General features: G+C 37.3%; 1 protein-coding gene across 3 annotated transcripts in view; it reads right to left on the bottom strand.

Annotated features, from left to right (window-relative positions):
- Window positions 1-12788, bottom strand: part of RANBP3L (RAN binding protein 3 like) — a 46468-nt gene extending 33680 nt beyond the window's left edge. The window contains exon 1 of one of the 3 annotated variants that reach the window (XM_070586989.1): window positions 12160-12788. Coding sequence is in view for 1 of the 3 variants with exons in the window: in XM_008538954.2 (XP_008537176.1) it covers window positions 12160-12250 (91 nt within the window). In the remaining 2 variants the exon portion in view is untranslated. The remainder of the gene's footprint in view (window positions 1-12159) is intronic. The other 2 variants (XM_008538954.2, XM_070586990.1) reach the window with 2 other exon arrangements.
- Between the last annotated feature and the right edge of the window lie 1854 nt (window positions 12789-14642).

Genomic DNA, 14642 nt, shown 5'->3' with positions numbered 1-14642 from the left:
CATTTTGTTCATTGTGCTAAAGAAAATTACAAGAGAAAAACTTTCACTTTTCAAACTTATACAACTTCAAAAATTCTCAGGAAAACTGAGAACAATCCTTTATATTTACCCATTTTCTTCCCTTCAAGCTTTCATGATCATTGAATTATTATGACAAGTCAAGATGAAAGGATTAGAGGAGATATTGTTACTATGTGATGTCTTTTTTTAAAAAAAAGATGTTTTTTATTCTAGGAAAATGTACATAACAATACTTTTTTAATGTCCCATTCAGTGACATTAGGTATATTCACAGTGATGTGCAACTATCACCACCATCCATTGCGAGAACCTTTTCATCAACCCAAACAGAAACTCTGTACCCATTAAATAGTAATCCCCATTCCCCTCTCTCCCAGCCCTTGGTAAGCACTGTTATTCTTTCTGACTCTGAATCTGACTATTCTAGGTACCTCATACAGGTGGAATCATACAATATTGGTCTTTTTCTGTCTGACATTTCACTTAGCATATTGTCTTCAAGGTTCATCTATGTTGTAGCACGTGTCAGAATTTCATTTCTTTTTAAGACTGAATAATATTCCATTGTATTTATATATCAAATTTTGGGCCTTCTTTTTTAAAATCAGCTTTTCCTCATTTGCCTTTTCCTCTTTTCTTCCATTTGGTTCCATATTTATCTCTAACACTCACCTTTTTTGCCTCCCCACACATTTTCCTCCCTCCACTCTTCCCATTTCTCTTTTCCCTGCTCCTTTGTACACTCATCATTTTCTCTACATGCTTAATATTAGGATTATTACACATCAAATAAATACTCTTTTTATGAATATTTAAAAAAATGAGATAAAACAAATTTATCCCATCTTAATTTTTTTATCCATTTTAGGTACTTTTAATAATGATGGCCCTTATATCATAAAATTCTTAGATAATGTAGATTGAAGTATAGCCTCAATTCTCTGCACTAACTACTAACTTTGAGTAGATTAATTCGCTCCTCTGGATTCAGTCTCCTAATATGTAAAATCAGTTGGACTACGTGATCTTTGAAGCCCTAATAGTCAGTGATTTATTAATATCAATCACTTGGAGGAAATTTTGGGGAAAAAAGCATTGATTTATTTAATAAAAATTAATTGCCTGCTATGAGCAAGTAAATGGACAATAACCATATTGCAAGTTTCAGGTTTAAAATGTGAAAGAAATGTTCACAAAAATGGAAAGAAGTTTGGCACATCTATTATGATGTTTTCTGAACACTTGTTTTCTGTATCTTTGTTTTTCTCATCTTAAAATTTGTAGGTAGAGTTGTTTCTGCAACTCCCCCTAAATCTACTTTGCTTCCTCTCACTATCAAAACAATTGCTTCTACTAGTTAACTTTAGCTTTTTCAGTTTTCAAAAAGAAAAACGGCAAATAGCACCAAACCTTTCATCCACACTTGAGAATGACACCCTTTATAACAAAGTTAGTCTTGTTGAACAAACAGAAGTAGCAATGGTGTGTTTTACCCATGCTCAGCAGACAACAGCACGCATACACACAAATCTTTATCTGCAACTTCATTTCTCTGCAGACAACTAAAGTTTAACACAGCTGACCCTAGACCAAAATGGTCCATTTCCAACATTTGGAGATTTTCTCCTTACTTTGCTCTCTTCTCTCCAGATGGCAACATCCCTCCTTATCACGAATTACCTTCTTTTATCAGAACAAGAAAGGATTTGGTGCCAATTACTTAAATCAGTCATTATATAGGTATGAAGTATGGCTTTTCCATCCAGATGGATCCCTCCTCCAGAGGGAGGACGAAGTTATTGAGCTGTAGTTTCTGGAGGTCTGGTAGTTTCAATCTGCTGAGGGGAAGGAATTTGTGTCCTGTTAGCCTTCTGTTCTTTTAGGACCTGAAGCCCATCCTGCAATGATACAGGCCATTTATAAAATCCCTTCCTTCTTTCTCCTGTTTGAGTATACAGGCTGTGTCCTATCTCCTCAGTTCCAATTTAACCCCTGTCCTCCTTCGGGCTCAACTCACGGATGCATGTTTTAGGCTCTTTTGGTGTTGCTTTAGTTAATATCAAAAGACATCTGCAGACTATCACACCTTCTTAGAAGTCTAGATCTGAGTCCTCTGACCTCTCGCTTGTTTACTGCCATCCATGGGGATAAGATCGCTGATCGCTGGGTAGAAGAAATGCAGCTTCTTACTGAATATAGGTATTTACTGCATTTTGAAGCCCAGCTTTTGTATATTATGCTAGATGTGCCAACAGACTTCATTAAACAGCAACTGAGGGGCCGGCCCCATGGCCTAGTGGTTAAGTTTGGTGGGCTCTACTTCGGCAGCCTGGGTTCGGTTCTCAGGTGCAGACTGACACTACTCATTGGTGGCCATGCTGTGGTGGTGACCCACATACAAAAGAGGAAGACTGGCACAGATGTTAACTCAGGGACCATCTGCCTTAAAGAAAAAGAGGAAGATTGGCAACAGATGTTAGCTCAGGGCCAACCTTCCTCACCAAGATAAAAAGAAAGCAACTCAGTTGTGAAACTTACCTTACCTAAAAGTTAAGATTTCAAGTCAAGTTAATGATTTAATATAATAGTTGAGTCAGCACTTTGAATAGAGTCCTCAGTTAAAATAAAAAGATGAATTATAATACTGACTATTATTTAGCCCCTTTTTAATTTAGAGTTTTAGATAGTGCTTTTTTATTTTGTCAAAACCCAAACTCTCTCTCCAAGGTCATATCAGCCCAGTTCCAAAAATGGTACATTGGCATCTTTCACCCTTCATGCAGTGTAAGAGATTTAGACTGAGCAGTTATTTAAGTTTAAAAGAAAACTGCTAGGCCAGGAAGCAGGCCACCTGTTCTGGGCTGATGTGTTTGCACTGATACAGCTGCATTTTCTCACCTGTTTCTTTTAGAGTCAAATACACCCTTTTGGAAGACAGTTGGATGTGGTTAGTAGTTTATATGGAAATTAACTAATGACTTCAATAACAACACATTTGAAACAACTGAACCACAAATTGAGTTCAAGGGTCAGCCACACTCAGGCCCTTCACAGGTGCTTAGCTGAGCATCTATTTTGTGCCCCCATAAGAGGAAGTGAGCGTAGCTGAAAGCATGGGCTCTGGAGTCAGGTTTCTTGGTTAGGGTCTTGGCTCAGGACCTCAGCTGTGAGGTCTTGACATTATCTATCTCATGGGGCTTTCATAAAGAAATGAGCTAACACATGAAAAGTGCTTAAAACAGTGTCTGACATACAACAAACACTCCATAAATGTGATTTGTTTATAAGTGACATATTAACACTGTGGTGTGGTCCAGGGTATAAACCCAGTTTGCAGCTCTCAAAGGACTTGTACAACACAATTGAGGAGACAACGTCAACCTGAATGAAATAATTATGGGCAAATCATAGAATCTTAGTTTTGAAAGGGATCTTATAGCCCCTAGTGGAATTTACCATCTAAAGTGTCTAGAACATCTTCAATACATGGCCTTCCATGACACAGCATATCAATAAGGGTTAAAATGTATGCTATTGCTGGAGCTCACTAGCCCACATGTGATGCACACTGGTATATGTGTTAAGCATGTGCCAAGATCTTGGCCCTTCATCCCTCAAGGTCAGCCTCCAGTCTTTACTCCCAAAGTGTTGTGCACATTTGAGATTCATCTATGTGGTTACACGTATCAGTAATTCGTTCCTTTCTACTACTGAGTAGTATTCCAGTGCATGAATCTACTACAATTTGCTTATCCACTTACCTGCTTATGTACATTTGGGTTGTTCACATGTTGGAGCTCATAGGAATAAAATCTGCTGCAAACATTCTTGTGCAAGCTTTTTGTGAACAGATCATTTTCATAGCTCTTGGGAAAATACGTAAGAATGGAATCGCTAGATCATAGGATAGGTGTAGATTTAACTATATAAGAAACTGCCAAACTATTTTCTAAAGTGGTCACACTACTTCACAGCAATGAATGGCAGTTCTGGTTGCTCCACATTCTCCCCAACACATAGTTTCATCAATATTTTTAATTTGAGCCATTCTGGTGGATGAGCAGTGATATCTCACAGTGGTTTTAATTTGCATTTCCCTGATGACTAATTATGTTGAGCATTTTTTGATGCACTTATTGGCCATTTGCATATTCTCTTTTTGAAATCTCTGCCAGATCATTTGCTATTTTTTAATCAAATTGTTTATATTGAGTTCTTTACATATTCTAAGTCCTTTTTCGGATCTATGTATCACAAATATTTTCTCCCAGTCTTCTCTCTTCTTTTATTAATGTTATCTTTTAAACAACAGATATTTTTAATGTTGACAGTCTAATATATCTATTTTTTATGATTAGTACTTTTTGTGCCTGACTAAAAACTGCCTATTCCACTTTTTGTGAAGAGATTTTCCTATGTTTTCTTCAAGAAGCTTTATAGATTTAGCTTTTGTGTTTTAGTCATCTTCCATCTAAAATTAATTTTTGTGTAAGGTAGGTAATGAGGTTCATTTTTAGTAACCTGTCTATCCATTTGTGCCTGGACTATTACAGAAAAGACTGTCATTTCCCCCCTTGAATTATCTTGGTATCTTTGTCAAAAATCAATTCCATATATGAATGGATCAATTTCTGGGCTCCCTCTTCTGTTCCAATGAGCAACTTTTTATCCTTATACCAATATTATACCATCTTGATTGTTAGAGCTTGAAATCCAAAAGCGTAAGTTGTTAATTTTGTTCTTCTCTTTCAAGATTGATTTAGCTATTCTACATCCTTTGCATTTTCTTATAAATTTTAAATTAGCTTGTCAATTGAAAAAAAATGCCTGCTGGAATTTTGATTGGGATGCCTTGACTCTCTAGATCAGTTTAGGGAGGATTGACATCGTAAAAATATTGAGCTTTCCAATTCATGGATTTAGTTCAATCTTCTTTAGCTTCTCTCTGTAATGTTTAGTTGTTTTAAGTGTACCCGTCTTGCACATATTTTGTTAAATTAATCCATAAGTATTTCCTTTTTTCTATCATAAAGATACTTTGAAGATTTCAATTTCTAATTAGTCTTTGCTAATATATAGAAATATAGTTGTTTTTTGTATATTGACTTTGTATGCTGTTATCCTGTGACCTTGGTAAACTCATTTGTTTGTTCAAGTGTTTCTTTTTTTAGTAGATCCCTAAGGATTTTTCTATACTGACTATCAATAATCTGTGAATAAAGATAGTTTTACCTTTTTCTTTCCAATATGTAAGGCTTTTTCTTCTTTCTCTTAACTCACTACATTGGCTCGAACCCCCAGTCCTATTCCATGATGTTGAATAGAAGTGATTATGGTGGACATCCTTGTTTTCTTCCCAATATTTGCAGGGAAGTGTTAGTCTTTCATGGATAGTAAAGTTACTTACTATGTTAGCTGTCAGTTTTTTGAAATGTTCTTTACCAGGTTGAGAAAGTTCCCTCCTATTCCAAATCCTTTTCAAGTTTCTTCTACATGAGTGGGTGTTGAATTTGTTTATATTATTTCTGGACCTTTCTGACAGTGTTATTGATAATAGTCCCTTATTATCTTTCTAATATCTGTAGGACCTATAATCACACCCTCTAAATCATTCCTAATATTGATAATATGTTTTCAATCTTTTATTGATTAACCTAGTTAGGGGTTTATTAATTTTATTAATGTTTCAAGGAAATAGCTTTTGGGAATTAAGGATGAGCAGACTATTTCCTCCTAGTTTTGGTTTTAGGAATAGGAAAAATGAAAGGTTTTTTTGAAGTCCAACTTCAGAAATGTGATTAGAGATGGCTTTGGGCAGCCATGGCTTAAAAACAATTACAGTAAAATACACATACCATAAAATTTGCCATCTTAATCATTGTTAAGGTCCAGTTCAGTAGTGTTAACTGCATTTACATTGCTGCGCAATCTCCAGAACTCTTTTCAACTTGCCAAACTAAAACTCTATACCATTAGACAATAACTTCCTATTCCCCCTCCCAGGCCTGGGCAACCCCCATTCTGCTTTCTGTCTCTATGAATGACTACTCCAGATATCTCATATTAATGGAAACATATAGTGTTTATCTATTTGTGACTGGCCCATTTCACTTAGCATAATGCCTTCAAGATTCACCCATGTTGTAGCACATGCCAGCATTTCTTTTCTTTTTAAGGCTGAATAATATTCTATTGTATGTATACACCACATTTTGTTTATCCATTCACTTGTTGATGGACACATGGGTTGCTTCCGCCTTTTTGTTATTGTAATAATGCTGCTATGAGATTTGGTGTGCAAATATCTATTTGATTTCTTGCTTTCACTGCTGTTGGGTATATACCCAGAAGTACAATTGCTGGATCATACAGTAATTTTATTTTTAGTTTTTGAGGAACTGCTGTACTATTTTCCCAGCAGATGCAGCATTTTACACTCTCACCAACAGTGAAAAGGATTCTAATTTCTCCGTATTCTTGATAACACTTGTTATATTCTGCTTTTTGGACAGTAGCCATCCTAATAAGTGTGTGGTGGGAAAATGAAATTCAAGCCATTGTATGTATTTTCCAAATCCTCACACATGAACCATCTATCAGGGAGACTTATTATGGAAAGGATTCCTTTACTGGCTGGGAGCCTCTACATGATTAAGTCTAACAGAATATGAGTTCTCTCCTCCTTAATTATTTTTAAATGGCCTATATTTTTTCTACCAATCTGTGCCTTTAAATGCCAGTGATGGTTCTGCAGATAGAACAAAATTCATTTGAGTCTCTTTGAGGCTCCTTTTTGGTGGAAGAAAAGCAGAAATAAGAAATATGTGTAGGTCTTCTGCCTTTAATCCTACTTCACTTAACTATGCACCATCAAAAGATTTCGTGTTGTCTATGTAGTATCACTGCTTTAGAATCACAAAAAAGGAAAGCTAATACAAATCTATTTCGAGAGGCAAACCATGTATATTTTTTCACGTTATCTTTTCATATGAAAAGCATTATTTAGTTGTATACCACTGGATTCCCTTTCTCATGGCCGTATGTTTATTTCCCAGCAGTTAAATTCTTTTGGTGTTCTAAATTAAGTACATTCATGAATGTTCACAGAATATATTTAGAGGAAATAGTCCTTTTTGCAAGAATCTAAATGTAATTTGTGTTTTATGGTTTAGGTTCAGAGGAAATTTGATGGCACAGTAAATAGGCACAGTTTAGCTTTTATATTTATATTTACTAAGCTCTCAGGTGGATTCACTGCCTTCTGAAACCCTCCAGAGGACTGTGGCTAAAATGCAAAGAATGATGTTGAATGCAGCCAAGTCAGAACATTATGGAACAGAACCACTTTTTCTTTCACCCAGAAAGTTGAAAAAGAATCATTAGCTTAGTTCTTGTTACTGAATTCCTCAGAAAACACACAACAGAAAACAACCTTGGGAGAAAATCATCTTTGCATTTCCAGTGTCTAATATAGCACCCAGTACTTGGTAGATATTCAGTAAAAATGCGTTGAATAAATAAATGGTTGAGGGCATTAATCTGTTTCTTGACTTGCAGGAAATTGTCTTGACATTAGGAACAGAACACATCCAGAAAATCATGGCCAAAGTGCGATATAATAAAGAATATATCTGGTTTTGTCCCTCATTCCTTGCACAGAACTTCCTGACTTGTAGTTGTGTATCTTTGTTATGCTAATGAGATGACTCATGGTGGGCCCTTAGATCATTTCACGGAAGGGGTTGGCCTCAGCAAAGAGACCAAGCACCTATTTAGAGGGTTGGATCTTCCAGCCCTACTCCCTACCCCCAACCTCCAGGGAAGAGAGAGGGACTGGAGATCTAGTTCAATCATGGCCAATGATTTAATCAATCATGTGTATGTAATGAAATCCCATATAAAAACTCTGCTCATCCAGCTCAATGGAACTTCCTGGTTGGTGAACTTAGTGATACACTGGGAGAGTGGTATACCCTGGCTGCATGGGGACTGAAGCTCCTGTACTCAGGACCATCCTAGATCCTGCCCTGTGTATCTCTTAATCTGGCTGTTCATTTGCATCCTTTATAATAAAACGCTAATCATAAGTATAGTTTTTGAGTTCTGTGAGTTGTTCTAGCAAATTATCAAACCTGAGAGGGTTGTGGGCAGTTGAATTTGTAGTCATCCAGGCAAAAGTACAGGTGTCTTGGAGCCACCAGAAATCTGTAGCTGGCATCTGAAGTGAGGCAGTCTTGTGAGATTGAGCCCTTAACTTTTGGTGAAGTTAGTGAAGTTAGTCTTCACTAACTCTGGGTAGTGTAAGAATTAACTTGATTTTAGGACACCCAGTTCATGTCAGAGAATTGGTGTGAGAACACACAAAGAAAATCAGGAAGAATCCCAATTTATCTTGAGTATCTAGAGAGAAGTTTTCCTGATATATCATGATCAATAAAAAAATTAAACATCATAACACTAGGAATCATGGATTTTATGAGACAGCTGCACATAGCAGAAAGTGTAATGAATGTAGCCTTTAATAACTACATAACCTTGGAAAAATCACTTGACTTTGAGGATTCCCACTTTCCACATCTTTAAAAATAAGGATAATGACGCCTACCTGTAATGATTAATTTTGTGTCAACTTGGCTGCACCACAGTGCCAGATATTTGGTCAAACATTATTCTGGATGTTTCTCTGAGGATGTTTTTGGATGAGATTTACGTTTAAATTGGTGGTCTTTGAGTAAAGTAGATTGCCTTCCATAATGTTGGTGGGCCTCCTCCAATCAGTAGAACAAAAACACTGACCTACCCTGAGCAAGAAGAAATTCTGCCAGCAGACCACCTTTGGACTTCAACTACAGCATTGGTCGGCCACCTTGGTCTCCAGCCTGCTGGCCCACACAGTAGATTTTGGACTTGCAAGCCTCCACAATCATGTGAGTCAATCCCCTAAAATAAATCTCTATCTTTATCTCTATCTCTACTTCTATGTCTATGTCTATCTTTATCTACCTATCTGCACACACACACACACACGCACACACACACACATAATATCCTGTTGATTCAGTTTCTCTGGAGAACCATGACTAATACATTATGTCACCTGGTTGTTGTGAAAATTAAATGAGATAATGTATTTGAAACCCCTTTGTAAATTTTAAGGCATTATGAAACATGGAGATGGGTAAGTCTGCCTAATGCATGTAATGTGTACGTACTAAACTTTGTTAAGGCATTGTAGACATATAAATTAATGTTTACAAATGTGGTCTCAGGTCAATATTATAGAAAAAAGTATTTGAAATATCACACAAGAAGCTGCAAGACAGCAACAAGTAAGGCGAGGACCCTAGCGGCTGTAGGCTCTAGACTAGTATAGCATCTGTTGCCGAAGAGCATAAACTCCACGTGGACAGGAAACCACAACTTAATTGGCTGAGTTCAACTTACATACCCAGCATCTGTCACAGTGCTTTGTAGTCATCGTCCACATAACTGCTGAAGAATAAGTGTCTTTTATCTATGTGATCACCCAAAAAGTTCATTTTTGTGAGTGACTGGGTAGAAAGAGTTAAATACCTCAGAGTTAACATAAAGCACTTTAGCATATAGCATGGAGGGTCAGAAAGTACGCATGTGTTGAATCTGGTCATTCCCTCAGAACAGTCAAATGTCAATTAATCATGGTCTGTATGCTAGAAACTTAGTCTGGCTGGGGGTAGGCCAAAGCCACAAACTCAGAATGTCTTGGTGAATAAATCCACAGCTAGATCTCATTCTCTGAAACTAATGGCTTTGCTTCCCTGGACCTTTGCTGAACTTCGCATAATAACAAGGTGCAAATATAGCTTAGAAGAAAACTCAGGGCCACTGCGCTGAATGAATACTTTTACACCCCAGGACAGTAACTGGAATGCTATTTAGCAGCATAGCAAACACTGCCCAGTGTTATTTGTCAACCGAGATCTCCAGAGGACACTGCTTGTAGCAATCTGGATTGCACTAGCGTGCTTCGCAACTTTATGGATTGTGGTTTATGTGGGAAGATATTTTGAGACTGGGCTGTGGAAGAATATGGTTGCTTTCAAAACATTCTAGGCAAAAGCTTCAGCCTGAGAAGGGAGACCAGACTTCTAGTCTTGTTGGTATTTTGGGAAGTATGTCATCATAATGATATTTCCAGGCTGCTCTGGATATGGCCAGTAAGAAAGAGAACATTAAGACAGTCTGCCTTAAATTAAAACAACAGTGGGATACTATTTTTCCATTTATAAAATTGGGAAAGAACTTTTAAACTAATATGCAATAATCCTGGGAATATACCCTACACTGCTCATTGGAATGGCATGTGGCAAGAAAAAAATCTTAAAAACATGCATATCATTTGACCCCACAATTCTACCTCTAAAAATGTATCCCAAGCAATTAATCTTATCTTTGCAATGATTTATCTATTAGCTTATGTTAAACATACTATTATTTAGTAACAGTAAAAAAATTAGAAATAAATGAAATGTCTTACAATAGGGAATTGTCTAAAGGAATTTTGCTACATCCATATACAGGAATAGTGTAGAACTATTAAAAATAAGTTGCAGAAGAATATATAATGACATGGAAATTTGTTCATAATCTATTATTAAGTTAAAAAGCAGTTTAAAAAATACTGTATACAAAATAAGTCTATTTTGTTAAAAATCAATCAAAAGAATAATCTGGACGTGTGCATAGGAGAAAAGGCTAGTAGACATTAATTGTCAACAGCAACTCTCTTTGGGTGGTAGGCTTACGGTGATTTTTACCATCTCCTTTATGCCCCCCCCCACCAAATTTTCTATAATAAATATTACATCAGCAATTGGGGGGGAGGAAGCTTTAAATATTTCAAATAAAATGAGCAGCAAACAAAAAATCTATGGTGAATTATGATTGTCCACAAAGAGAGGAGCAAGAACATTTCACAGTGCTATGATCAAACCCTGACACATTCCAGGACTTTACGTTCTAAGGCAGTTAGTTCAAAATAATTTATATGAGCCCTGGTGGTACAGAATGGTCTTAAAAATTTATGCTGTTTTCACTTAATAAGAAGTATTTTCTACCCATGCCATGCTAAGCCTTGAACAGCATGGAGTCACTTTGCATAGCTCCAGGAACTGATACAGAGAGATGGCCTGACACATTCACACGAATGTTAGCACATAGATGCCACCTTACAAATGGAAGATTTCAGGCCATGCGCCAACACTCACCATGCCACTGAAATCTAAAACTGTGTCTATAGAAAAATAAATAAAGAGCTTGTAGCCGACATTCATACATGTACAGATCCATCACAGGTTATTAGGAGAAATTAGAAATGTCTGGGGTAAATCCTTGGCCTCTGGGGGGTGGTGATGTCATCTGTGACAGCCTTTTCTACAAGCGTCCTTTGCTGTCCCTGACAGAATGGATTGGCAGGATCATCTTGTCTATTCATGTCAACCATCTGCCACTAATTGATGCAGCTGGCTGAGTTGTGGATTTGAAATTTAAAAAAGACTGATGGTGAAAATGGCTGCAAGGTGGATAGTTTAGTCTGCATGAGTGCCCATCATGTGAAATGTGACACTTTTCCCTGTCTGTTCCAGCTTTTTCTGGACCATAAAAGGGAAAGAGCCAAGGACATATTTATTTTGCTTACAAATGAATGAGCCAGCGATCCAGACAAAATTAGGCTTAAACTTTAAGTCCAAAAGTGAACCATTAGCGATAGGACAGGGGAGACAGTGCCAGACTAACTTAAAGCTACTCTCAGCAAATCCCCCCTGGAGCTGATTCAGCCTTGCTGGATGGGTGTTTTGAGTTACACAAAATCTAGCATACTCTAGAAAAATGAGAGCATCTAGAAGTTTAAGCACATAAGTTTCAGAATGACAACTCCAAGAAATATGCATTCTTCATAGTCTTTCATAATCCTTTAGAAACCAATAGTGAATCCAGGTTAACCCACCCTAAGCATCACTATCATGTCTATTCTCAGAGTTTAAAAATGAAAGATTGCAAAGCATGTCACAGTCAGACTTCCCCAGCCCACCACTCTTCTGGGAAAACAAATTGACAGGAAGTCACAGAATACACGACCCATTAGCCTGACTGACTCACCTTGCTGTGGCTGGTCCTCCAGAAGCTTCAGTTTATAGGTGTGCAGGCTGTTGAACAGGTGGCTGCTGGCTTTTCTTTGTATGGTAGACATGGTACTGGCAATATGACTGTGGCTCCAGTATCACTAGGGCATTTCCTTCCCTTTGCCGGTCACCTAAAATGGTCTTCACAAGACACCCAGAACCACAGATGTACATGCAGACCCTGTCCTTGCTTGTAAAATATGTACTTCTCTAAGAAACGTCTGAGTGTTTCCCAGTCATGATTCTTGACATAAATATTTACCAATATAACTTCCCCTACATATAAAGATGCCAATTCATTTGAATAAAAACACAACTTAATTCTTCTTTCATTTCAAAGCACACTGAAACTTTTCTCTTCTGGTGTAAAATCCTACCACGTAGCTCTTTCTAACAGTTTGCCGTTTTGGCAGTTTTTGACTCCTTCTGCTCACATGAATCTAATGCCCCAATTATTTAGAGAAGACTGCTAGAGTAATACACACACAGAAACGTGCTGCTGAGTTAAATCAAGTGATTTCTAAGTCTGGTCTGTTACCCTCCGTGACAGCTGAAAGTGAACAGTTCTTAAGGGAGGCAGGAAGGAGGAGGAGCCAAGTGGGCTAGGCTCGTTAGCATAAAGAGGCAGGCCAGAAATGGCACTGGAGTTGCTTTGAATAAAAGTGACCAAAGCAGAGATTCTAAAAAGATGCCCTGACATTACAGTAATTGCATATCTGACTTCTGCTACTTTGTTTGTAATTAAAACAAAAGCTCAAAGCAGAGGTTATACCCTGTGGATAATCATTTGTACTTGCAAAATCTAAAGGGTGTAAGTGGAACTGGTAATGAGCTCATGGAAATGTACTGCTGGAACTTTCAATTTCTGTAAACACCTCCGAGTCTTCAGGAGGGAGCACTTACAGAGCAGCCTGCCTGCCAAGGCAACTATTTGGTGTTCTGGAAGAAAAATAAACACGCAAAACACTTTCTTTCCAGAGATCTATCTCTGTTTCTCCTTAGATTCTCTGTTGCTAACTCTAGAGCACAAGATAAAACTAATGCCAGCGTTTTCTTGTGCTGAAATAGCACATTTCATTGAAATATTGGACATAGTTCATATTTTATTGAAATACTCATTGAAATAATAGCATATTTTATTATTGTTTAAAAACAAACCAGAAACACCCTTCACTTCACTTGGGAGCCTGCTCCATCTGAAGTCATGATGAGTGCTGCAAAAGCCTGCCCTTCAAGATTGGCAGCTCTTTGTAGATTCAGAATGGTGATAGGCAAAGACAAAGAAGAAAGACAGAGCTGTTCAGCCTCAAAATCTGGATCCTGCAGCTTCCTGGGCATGTTTGGAAATTGGTGCTAAACTCAACACGCTAGCCAGATCTGAGTGGGCATCCTCATTTTAGTTTGGGGCAATTAACAATTCTCCAAGCATATTCTGAGCTATGGAAACTCTAATGAAATGAGTGATTGCTCTTTTATAATTCCTCTGAGTTATTAAAGTGCCTTTATTATTTTAATAGTCTATCTATTGCAGATTTAGGTCCTTCACAGTGTAACAGGTTATGGAAGTGTTTAGCTGCTTGGAAAGAGATTCCTGTTATTAGAGAAACATAGTTTCTGCTTTAAATGGCTGGTATTTATCTCCTGCTTCACAATAGTCATGGTGGAAGGCTGAGGCATTTTCCAGAATGACATAAAGCTATCAACATTCTGTCAAGTTGTGGACCTCACTAATAAGCACATTATTACATCAGGAGATCAAATAACCTGCAAAACTGTAAGCAAGACCCTGAGAGAAATGGATTGTCTAAAAAATGTTTTATAGTGAGAAATTTAAAAAACTATATGAATAAGCAGAGAGAATAGCATAATACGCCCTATGCACCCTTCACTTGGATTCAATCCTTATCAACCCATGGACTAACTTGTTTTAAATCTGTGTTTCATCACAGTCACTTTCCCCTCTCACTCCACCGCTGGATCCTAAATATCACTGACTTCATAAATATTTCAATATGTTTTTCTAAAATGCAAGGACTTTGAAAAATAGAACCATAATAAAATTGTCACCCTTTTGATGATTACACAGGATTCCTTAATGTAATTAAATATCCAGGTGGTTTTCTTATTTTCCTGATATCTCATAAGTTTTTTTTAAAATTTTTATATTTTATTCAAATTGGGACCCAAAGGCCCACACATTGTATTTGGCTCATATAGCTCTTAAGTCTTTTTCATTCTCTAGGTTCCTCTCTGAGAGAAAATGTTCCTTGGGGGTTAATATCTACATTTACCCTAATTTGTGTCTGACTTTTCAAGGAAGCCCCCTGGATGCCCTCATTTTTCTTACCCATGCATGGGTATAAAGCTTGGAAAAAGGAGAGGAAAAAGAATGGTCATCTGACTGTAGATGCTAAAATGGCCAGCTTTCTGGGGCCAAGTGCTCCCATTGGTGTACTGTAT

The sequence above is a fragment of the Equus przewalskii genome, chromosome 20, assembly GCF_037783145.1.
Source record: "Equus przewalskii isolate Varuska chromosome 20, EquPr2, whole genome shotgun sequence".
Taxonomy (NCBI): domain Eukaryota; kingdom Metazoa; phylum Chordata; class Mammalia; order Perissodactyla; family Equidae; genus Equus; species Equus przewalskii.
This window is presented reverse-complemented; position numbering and strand designations above follow the sequence as displayed.